Here is a 9700-nt window from a genome sequence, read left to right as displayed (position 1 = left end):
GCGGCCCGCCGACTTCCGGTGGCGGCGCGGGGGCCTTCTGGGAAGTGTAGTTCTATTCCGCATGGAGCCGAGCTCTCTCCATCCCCGCCCGGGCAGCGAGTGGGAGTCCTCCAAGGGGTAGAGCGGCGGTCGCGGGCCCTCTCCCGGTTGCTCTCTATGGTGCTGAGGTGCTTCCGGGCATGGCGGTGGCGGGGGAGCGGGCCGGGCGCCCCGCGGGGCTGGATCCCGGGTGCCGGGAGGAGCCCTTCAGCCCCTCGGTGCTGGGCACCAGAGAGCAGTGAGTGGGCGCGGAGGGGGTCTGCGGGCGATGGGCCGCGGCGGAGCGGTCTCGGGGCGGCGGCGGCGGCCCGGGGAGCAGGAGGCCCGTGCTGTGGCCCCTCGTCCTGTCACTCTTGGCCTTCCCAGCTCGGTGTCTGGCGGGCAACGTGTGCCCGAGCGATTTATATACTTAGCTAATACTTGAGCTTTCCGGTGTCTGAAGGGGGGCCACAAGAACGCTGGAGAGGGACTTTTTACCCCAGCTCTGGGGCCACCAGCATCAGAAGGACATGGACCTGTTGGAGCAGGTCTAGAGGAGGCCATGGAGATGCTGGGAGGGCTGGAGCCCCTCTGCTGGGAGGACAGGCTGAGAGAGTTGGGGGGGTTCAGCCTGGAGAAGAGAAGGCTCCAGGGAGACTCTAGAGCCCCTTCCAGTCCCTAAAGGGGCTCCAGGAGAGATGGGGAGGGACTTTTTACAAGGGTGTGTAGTGATGGGATGAGAGGTAATGTCTTCAAACTGGAAGAGGGTAGATTTAGATCAGATATTAGGAAGAAATTTTTCATGCTGAGGGTGATGAGAGCCTGGCCCAGGTTGCCCAGAGAAGCTGTGGCTGCTCCATCCCTGGAGGGGTTCAAGGCCAGGCTGGAGGGGGCTTGGAGCAACCTGGTCTGGTGGGAGGTGTCCCTGCCCAGAACAGGGGGTGGCTTTTAGGTCCCTTCTGATCTAAATCATTCTATGATTCTGTGATACCATGGACATAAAGTGGCACTGCTACATAGATACAGCTTTCCCCTCCCTCTCTTCCCCTTGCTCTTTAATCTCAATCTTTTCCACGATATTAATTGCAATATCCTTTCCTTTCCCCCTGACTCCAGCTGGGATGCTGCATATGAAAGAGAACTGCAGACATTTGAAGACATTGGAGATGCAGGGGAAATTTGGTAAATAAAATAACTCCACTGGAGTGTTTCTCTTATTTCATTTTTAAAGTAGACACTGCAAAAATGAAGCCAGAAATTTGGTGGGTCATTGTATAGTTCTGGGTGTTGGCAAAATGATGGGGAATTTTGATCTTGAAGCCACCAGTTATGGCTTTTGCCCAGTTTTGCAATGCAGATTTCTAAGGTGCACTTGGACAGCTGTCCTTGCACAGAAAGTGTGCTGGTAGTTGTGGTGGATGTTACTAACAAAGGTGCTTTTTTTACCCTGAGCTCAGGTTTAACTATGCAAGTTGCGGGTGCTGCTGCCTTTTTTAATGTATGAAGGGCTTCATCTCTCAGAGTTGGTGTTTCAGTGGATTTTTAAGGCCATGTAATTTTAATTTAAAAGCAAACATGGAATATGAACTATGTCAGTTGTTACCAAAGTGCTTTAGTAAGAGACACTTTGCAAAAGCTGGAGGGAGGGACTGATGAAATTAATTTGCTGTGCCTTTTGTCTTTGTTGTCTTGATTACCTGAGCCCTTGTTTTTCATAGGTTTGGAGAAGAAAGCATGGTTCGCATCATCAGATGGTTGGAAAAACAACAGATTCCCCTTGACAGCTCTGTACTTGACATTGGAACTGGAAACGGTGTTTTACTGATTGAATTGGTTGGTATATTGCAAATTTTGTGCTTTTGGTACAGAATCAGTGCTCCAAACACAGGAGTTTAACTACAGTTCTCACCAGTGACGATAGTAGCCATGGCAAGCTATAACTTCATGAAAGGCAAAAAGCCAGCAACCTCAATTAAAACTTATTTTGTGGTTTTTTCCTATGAACAGAACACTGGTTACTGTGCATCAGGTTTTATATTTCCATTTGGTTTAGAAATATAAGTGAAATTAACTCGGCCTTAAAGACCCTCTTGTCACAAAGACAAGGCATAACTACACGTGGCCACCAGGCAGGCTGTGGGACTTGGGTATGTCACTCCTTGCACCAGCAGTGCTGGCAGGGGGTTTTAAAAGTGACCTAACAACAGGGTGTGTGTGTTGTTCTACCAAATGGAAATAACTACTGTTTTGCTGGACATGCTCAAACTTCTACTTTTTTGGTGCTGCCCAGATTGTCAGTACTTCAGATTTTGAAATATACGGTATTTCTTTAAATCGGGCAGCCTGAATATCCTTTATTTTGACTTTACCTTTCTGTTTTCCTGTATTTAAAAATGCTTTTCTTCCCATTGTTATGTGAAACACGGAGAAGGAAACTGAGTAATACACTAAGTACTCTCGTGTACAAAACTGAACTCTTTCTCCATAATCAATTCTGATAATAATATGCATTATCAATGTAAAAACTGGTTTTAACCAAGTTTTTTCTGTAAATTGCTTAAAAAGGTGTTAACACTTCTTTTCAAGAAGTACCCATTTCTGTCAGGGTGAAAACCCCTTACCAGATGTGTTCTGAACTGTTACAGTTCAGTAACAGTTCAGTATCACTGTCTTTTCAAGAAGTACCCATTTCTGTCAGGGTGAAAACCCCTTACCAGATGTGTTCTGAACTGTTACAGTGGGGTTGTTAGACAGTGATACAAGGTGTTTAGGAGTAGTGGTATTTTTTTCCTGGTTTTGATTGAATACAGGAGAGTTGGTAAGGGAAGGAGCTATCATACTGTAGCAGTTTCTGTTGTTCTACATTCTCCACCGGCTCCATTAGTTACTGCAGAAATTGAAGGAGATGGAAGTCAAAGTCAGGTTTACAATGGAAATTTTTTTTACATGGATTTTGATTTTAGAAGAGTTTAAACCTTTATGGGGATTGGTGGTGATGCTGCAGCACAGGAGAAGGTGTCATCAAAAGTAGAAGTTGCTCATCTCATTAAGATAAATTAATTTTGAAGCCTAATAATGATGATTGTTAAATGCAATGCTAGCTTTTTCATTGTTGAAACATCGGACAGAAAAAACCTTATTTATAAGAGTTCCATTTTATACTGGCACCACTTACAAATCTGAAATGGATTTTCATTCTGTAATGGGAAAACAACAGGCTGTTAGCTTTTAAAAACTATTAAACTGCTGTAAGAGCACCCTGTAAGGGGTTACACTGAGCACACAAAGTACTGTGCTTGCTTTAATAGGAAATTTTCAGTCCGATTCCCATTTGAAAATTGACTTCAAAAATTACCTTGTTTATTGTTCCTAAATAATTCAGGATCTCACTTGCTAGGCTTTGAAAATAAGGTTAGGATTCTTTTGGCAAGCACACTGGCTGCTGTGGAACAGTTCTGCTGCTGGAGTTGGACTCGATAATGCGATGGAAATGGCAATGCTGAAAAAGGCAGGAAGATTTCAGTCATGTAGCACCTCTCTGAAAGGTGGCTACTTGAGGGTATGTATCAGACCCTCATCAGGACAAGAAGAGGTGCCATAGAGTACAGTTTGTTGGGGAATAGCTAGAGGCAAAACATCCAGCTTGCTGCTAAATGTCTTCTGCACACCCACAGCAGGGATCTGCCCATCTGTAAGCTCCAAGAGAAACACTGCTGGAGTCTTCCACTCTTCTCTCTGCCTGCTTTGAGGATCTCGGATACAGAAGTGGGACCTCTTGCTGGTTTTATACATGTAGTAGAGCATGGTCCTACCCCTGCTAACTTCTGGAGGCTGGTAGGCTGCATTAGTGACCTAATTCTTCTGCCTTCCAAAAATTTCTGCTCTTCTAAGGAAATGTTGCTGCCACATGGAGGAAGCTCTGACTTTTTTTTTTTTTTTTCCCTCTTTTTTTCTTCTCCTGAGTATTGTAGGAGCCAATGGTATTGAAAAACTTCTCTGAAGTGAAGGGTATTCACCACCCAAGCGTGGGTGTCTACCTGGCAGCACCACAAGCCCCAAAATCGGGCAGTGTTGATTGAGTTGCAGACACCTTTCTGCTATTTAATCTGCTTTTTCAAGAAGCAGCAGCAAAGTGCTTACAAATAGCACCTTCAGGACAGGGGTCCAGTTGCAGGACGCAGAATGGTCATGTTTGGCACTTGAGTGAATGATCCTTTCCTGTCCATACATAGTCAGGCCCTACAGGTTTAGCAGCATTTAATGTTGTTTATCCTTAAACTTTCCTTTTCTGCTCCGGAGATGATAGGAGTGAACGGGAACTCCCTGAAGTGACTCAAGCTCTTCTTTTCCAAACAGAGGAGCTGTTGTGGGAACTGCTTTTCCACCCCCAACTCTTCAGTGCAGGCATCTCAGGAAGCTTGCTTTGCTCTGGGGAGGGACGTGGGCAGAAGCCTGAGCAATACGCTGTTCTTCATCAAACACAAACAACACGGTCTTTGTGTTTAGCTGAAATTAGTCCTCAATTAAGAACAGCTGGCTGGTGCTGAGCTCACACGGGCTGAAGGGCTGCTGGAAGGACTGTCTTAAAAAAAATTCTCCTAGTTTTCCCTCACTGAGGAGGTATCAGCCTTTGCAAGAAGTAGATCTGCAGCTGATTGCTTAATGCTAGTTAAAATCTGTGTATTGTTGAAAACAAATCCAGGCCTCCTCCCTCTCTCTGCCTGCAGCTGGCCATAAGATCCTAGCTCTTCCTGTTGGGTTTGGATCTGGCCAAACCAACTGGCACACGTGATATCCAGATCTGGGTGCTTCAGCTTCTGCCTTGGAGGGAAAATGTCACCATCCCCTCCCAGGTGCCCAGCTCCAGGCGATTCAAAGTGGCCACCTGCTTTGCAAAAAGCTTTCTAGGCTCTCGCTGTGCTGAACTGGTTTATCTTTATCTGCTCCAAAGTGAGATTAATAGAAAACCTCTGTCTGCTCTTTTCCGTGGTGCACAACCTGCCTGAAAACTGCTGATACAAAGATCTTGTTGCGTGCAAATAATTGCATTCAACCGGACACCAGCGTGAATAATTGGAAAAATGTAAGGCTTTGCAGTGGATTTCTGTACTAATAAAATGTATTACATATTTTGGCTCTTACCATTTGGGTTATAAACCAAATAATTGCTCAATCTCAAATGTTGTGTAAGTGTCAGAGAGGTTTTCTTCTTATTTTGAAGCATCTGGCACTGGCACATGTTCTCATCACTGAAAATTCCTGGTTTCTAGGTTACATTTGGTGCAGATAAGAAAGCTTATTCCTCTCCAGGGTATTACTTTTCACAGTTCTACTCAGTTTTCCACTTGTTGACATAAACCAGCTTTCAGTCAACAGCTCTTTTGATGAGGTATTAGGCAGAATGGAGTTATTTCAGCTCATTCCCCCAGCTGTTTAGCTCTTGTAACAGTAACGGGAATAAAAGTGAGTAAAAGGTTGGGTTTTTTTTTCTGTCATTAAGAGGAGGAGAGGATGAGATGGATTATAGATAGGAAATACATTTGTTGGATAAAAAAAATTGCTAACACGCTGATTAAGATTCTTTGCTTTTGTCTAGGCAAAGTCTGGCTACACTGATCTCACTGGGATTGATTACTCCCCTTCTGCAATACAACTTTCAGAAAAAATAAGAGAGAAAGAAGGGATGTCTAACATTAAATTCAAGGTAAGTTTTGAGAGAGAGTTTATTGAGGAAATAGAAAGCAGCTGAACCCAAGATTAAATGACCTGATTGATACTCAGATGTGCTCAGTGTACTATATTAACGTTGTCTTTTGACACTCATTTGTGAGAGAATTCTAACCAAATAAATCTGTATTTACAAGAAGATTTTTTGGTCTATTTTCTTTTTCCTGTTGGTAACAGTCATTAGGGATAAAAATGTTTCCCTGCTTGTAGCAGGGAGCAGAGTAGTGGTTCACTGTTTGGCAAGCTCTGTGTTTTGGCTGCTACATTCTGAATTTCAGATTTGAGATAGGGGATGGAGTCCTGAAGTGATAGAATCCCTGCCAGCAGCTGCGCAGCAGGAAGTTTTTGGGAGGCCCTGCTGAGGCCGGGGGTGGGACCAGATGACCCCCAGAGGTCCCTTCCAACCTCAGCCACCCTGTGATTCTGGGACTGCCTTTTGTTCTGAGCTGTCTCTCTGCTCTGCTGTTTTCTCCTCCAGCTCTGTACCTGTACGAGGTCCCTGTTGTTGTGTGTCAATTGCAATCTCTTTGTGGCAGGCACTGTCTGTTCTGCATTCGTACAGTCCCTAGCACCCAGCACCTTGAAACCAGGGGTCACAGTACAAATAATGATTTAAAGAATGAACTTCAAGTGTGTTAGTTTGAGCCTTAGGTGGTTAGGTGTATACACAGGCTTTACAGCAAATAGATCATCACGTAATACATAAACAAGAAGGAAGCTGACTAAATGTGAAAAGCCTGTGAGTTACCCTTTCCTAAGCACAGCTATTATCAGGGTTGAGGCTTTTTATTTTAAAGTATTGCTTTGCATTAAAGATTCAGGAGCTCCTGGGTTGCTTTCACAGTTGTAGACTTCTGGTTTAGGTAGAAGACTTCCTGGCTCCATCAGCTGAGCTGTCAGGATTTGAGATTTGTATTGACAAGGGGACTTTTGATGCCATAAGCCTTAATCCCGATAACGCGGTGGGGAAGAGGAAGCAGTACGTGAGATCTCTCTGCAGTGCACTGAAACCAGAGGGCTTTTTCCTCATAACATCTTGCAACTGGACCAAGGAGGAGCTGCTGAACGAGTTCAGAGAAGGTAAGCAGTTGAGCAGAACCATCTGCCAATTTGTGGTTGTTTGGGGATGTGATGAGTAAATTCTGATGTCTGTGTTGGCATATTGACTTTCTCAGATCAGGATTAGACAAGGTAAAGTGACTAGTAAATGCTTCAGCCTGTCTTCTCCCTGTTTTCCTCAGGATTTAGAGTTTCTGTGTTAGTGCCAATGAGGCAAGGGAGGACAGGTTTTGTTGGAGTTTGGGGACGAGGATTTCAGTCTAGTTACCCTGGGAAAGGAGGGGGGTTCTGTACCAGGGTGATGCTTTTTCTCTTTTGATCCTTCCTAACCAGGTCCAGTTCACCCATCTTGATTGCTTTGAAATTGGGGTAACGTTGTTACCCATATTTAGGGGAACTGGGAAGTCTGTGACCTTCTATGTCACCTCCCCAGTGACCTTTCTCAGCCACTGGAAAAGGTGTTTTTTACATGCTGGTCAGCTCTTGAGTCTCATGCCTGAGGCTTGAAACTCAGCGTGGATCTAAAACAACCGTCCCTTCTGGAGAGCTAAAATTACTGGCAAGTTATCATCTTTTCTGCCATTAATTTGTGTGAGTCAGCCAGCTAAGATTTTTATTACCCACGGAAGGGTTTCAGCTGTATAAAGCAGCAGTGCAGTGTAACAATACAGTCCTATAAACTTACAGAATAACTGACTTGCAAGTTTTCCATACAAATAAAGAATGGTTTGCAAAGGGTTATCCGAGAGGAGAATAAAATGACTTCCTTCTAATAAAAGCATTTTAATTTCTGTCTGGCAGGATTTGAAATTCTGGAGGAGCTGCCAACACCCAAGTTTTGCTTTGGAGGAAGAATTGGAAACAGTGTAACAGCATTGGTTTTCCAAAGGAAAAAATTGAGGCCATCCATCTTGGACAAATTAGATTAGTTGAGAAAAGTCTGAACTTTAAACCTGACAGAAAACCTCAGACACGTGTGTAAATAAATGCTGTTTGAGTGCACAGTAAAATACTGTGTATGGAACTCTAAGGGACTATAAAACATTGCCCTAGAAACAGTTCAGCTTTGCATAACTTGCCCGTAAATTTTGTCCTTGCTGCAACCTCACTTGTTTAAGGGAAACTGCAAGTTTGTGAGAGAGAGAAATACAACGAGTATTTGTGTTTGGAACATAAAGATTATCTGGTATTTAATTTTTGTATTGGTAATTGGTGAGCAATAGAGGTAAAGGTATTCTACAAAGCAAAAATCTCATTTCTCTGTTGTGCTGTGTAATAGGGAACAAGCTTTTTGAATCTATGCTGGATCTTTAATTTTTTTTACATGAATGTAGCTGTTAAGGAGGGAAATGAATACAAAAGCTGCAGCACTTGCAAAAAATGACCAGTTAGTGCTTTAAATTCAGGCTTTCAGAGGGTCTCACATTCAGTGATGTCCTGTCTCCACTGCAATGGCTCAACCCTTTTCCCACAGAAGGAGGCTGTGGAGTGGTTTTGAAATTCTCACTTGCCTGAGTGTGTATGTGCTTTGTCAGTTATTTCCACCGATGCCATAAATATATAAAGGTGCAATGTTACAATCTCACTGGCATGTGAAATGTGCCTCTCATTATTAATTTGCTCTTAATGTCTTAAGAGCCAACAATGACTGTATGTTTTCCAGTGAATTTCTTAAGACAGATTTTAGCTGCATAAATCCGTAAGAATTCAAAGCAGAAATATCCATTCTTTCTTTTTTTTTTAATTAAACTTGAGTGGGTTTTTCTTAATTTCTTTGCCTTTATTTCTTCTGTTTTGTATTTTCGGAATACTACTATTGTTTGAAAGGTAGGAAAATGAGTTATCTTTAGGCCTGGAAAAACGGATGACAATTAACTTGTTCTTTCAAACATCAAGGGGGCCCTATCAGGCAATCAGGTTTTGTTTCATGGACAAGGTCATGTTTGCTTATCAGGGAATTGCTTCTCCTAGTTTCCAGACTTCTCCTAGTTCCCAGGGTTCAGGAGATCTTTAAGGCTCAATAAATACTTCTAGTCCTTTCCCAGGATAGGAAATAAGGCATTATTTGCACAGTGGTGAGTTGTCCCATCGCCATCCCTGGCATTGTCTTTGAGGCAGGAACCCTAAATTACTCTATTCTCTTTATAAAATGGGATATACTGGTTCTGTTGGAAGAATGCTCTATCACCAGTGGTAAGAAGGTTTAGTCCCAGTGAATAGCTCTTTGCATATTTGGTCAGGTTTGGGTTCCAAAGTGCCAAAACTTGAGTGAGTGTCTTCTTGTCATTTGGGTCACGTCATCGGGTTCCCAGCAGCCAACAGGGTGCTATGGAATGGAAGTAGTAATTCAGATGGGTTTTTTTTTTTTGACGGAATAGTACAAAGGATTCAAAGTACGCTACTGATAACAGCCTCAATAAAAAGACTGTGACGTTTTTATAGCCAAATTGGCATCAGGTAGAGTTAATACAAGCAAATTTGAATTGGCAAGTGCTCTGGCAGGATGTGTTTAGGGCATCTGCGTTATTCCCATCTGTAGTTTTTGCTAATGAAGGCACGATACATATTTAATCATGGAATGAAAATAAAGTCATGACTGTTGTGGATTTTCTTTTAATCAATTTGAAGAAATCTAACTATAGATTCATACTCCGTACAATACCTAAGGTTCAGGGCAAGTATTGTTTCCTTCTCTTTGTAGGATTTATTATTATTAGATTTTGTTCTCTAGGTAATATTTTTATATCACTTGTAAAGCTAAAAATAAGCTCCCTAAAATGGTCACACAGAAATTTTAGCATCAGAAGTCATGTATCTGTGTCATGCAAGTTGTATGATCAACCACTTTCAGTTAGTATTTTTAGCAAGGCATTTGGAAGCAATGATCATAATTCCC

At 43.0% G+C, this 9700-nt stretch overlaps 1 protein-coding gene across 1 annotated transcript; it reads left to right on the top strand.

Moving 5' to 3' along the window:
* Positions 1-146: 146 nt before the first annotated feature.
* On the top strand, positions 147-9410 carry METTL10 (methyltransferase like 10). Its single transcript, XM_014945404.1, has 6 exons — positions 147-277; positions 1135-1200; positions 1737-1851; positions 5615-5722; positions 6609-6825; positions 7606-9410. The coding sequence occupies exons 1-6, from the start codon at positions 180-182 to the stop codon at positions 7731-7733; spliced, it is 732 nt and encodes a 243-aa protein (XP_014800890.1). The 5' UTR covers positions 147-179; the 3' UTR covers positions 7734-9410.
* The last annotated feature ends 290 nt before the right edge of the window (positions 9411-9700 follow it).

Source organism: Calidris pugnax, unplaced genomic scaffold (genome assembly GCF_001431845.1).
Source record: "Calidris pugnax isolate Ruff unplaced genomic scaffold, ASM143184v1 scaffold89, whole genome shotgun sequence".
Classification (NCBI taxonomy): Eukaryota; Metazoa; Chordata; class Aves; order Charadriiformes; family Scolopacidae; genus Calidris; species Calidris pugnax.
The sequence above is the reverse complement of the archived record's forward strand: the minus strand, read 5'-3'. Positions and strand labels throughout refer to the sequence as shown.

What these genes read in the sequence shown, in the direction of transcription:
- METTL10 (XM_014945404.1), top strand. Translation starts at nt 180, where the DNA reads ATGGCGGTGGCGGGGGAGCGGGCCGGGCGCCCCGCGGGGCTGGATCCC. An exon ending in GTGCTGGGCACCAGAGAGCA is followed by an intron (nt 278 to 1,134) that starts GTGAGTGGGCGC and finishes CCCTGACTCCAG; the next exon opens with CTGGGATGCTGCATATGAAA. An exon ending in GGAGATGCAGGGGAAATTTG is followed by an intron (nt 1,201 to 1,736) that starts GTAAATAAAATA and finishes TGTTTTTCATAG; the next exon opens with GTTTGGAGAAGAAAGCATGG.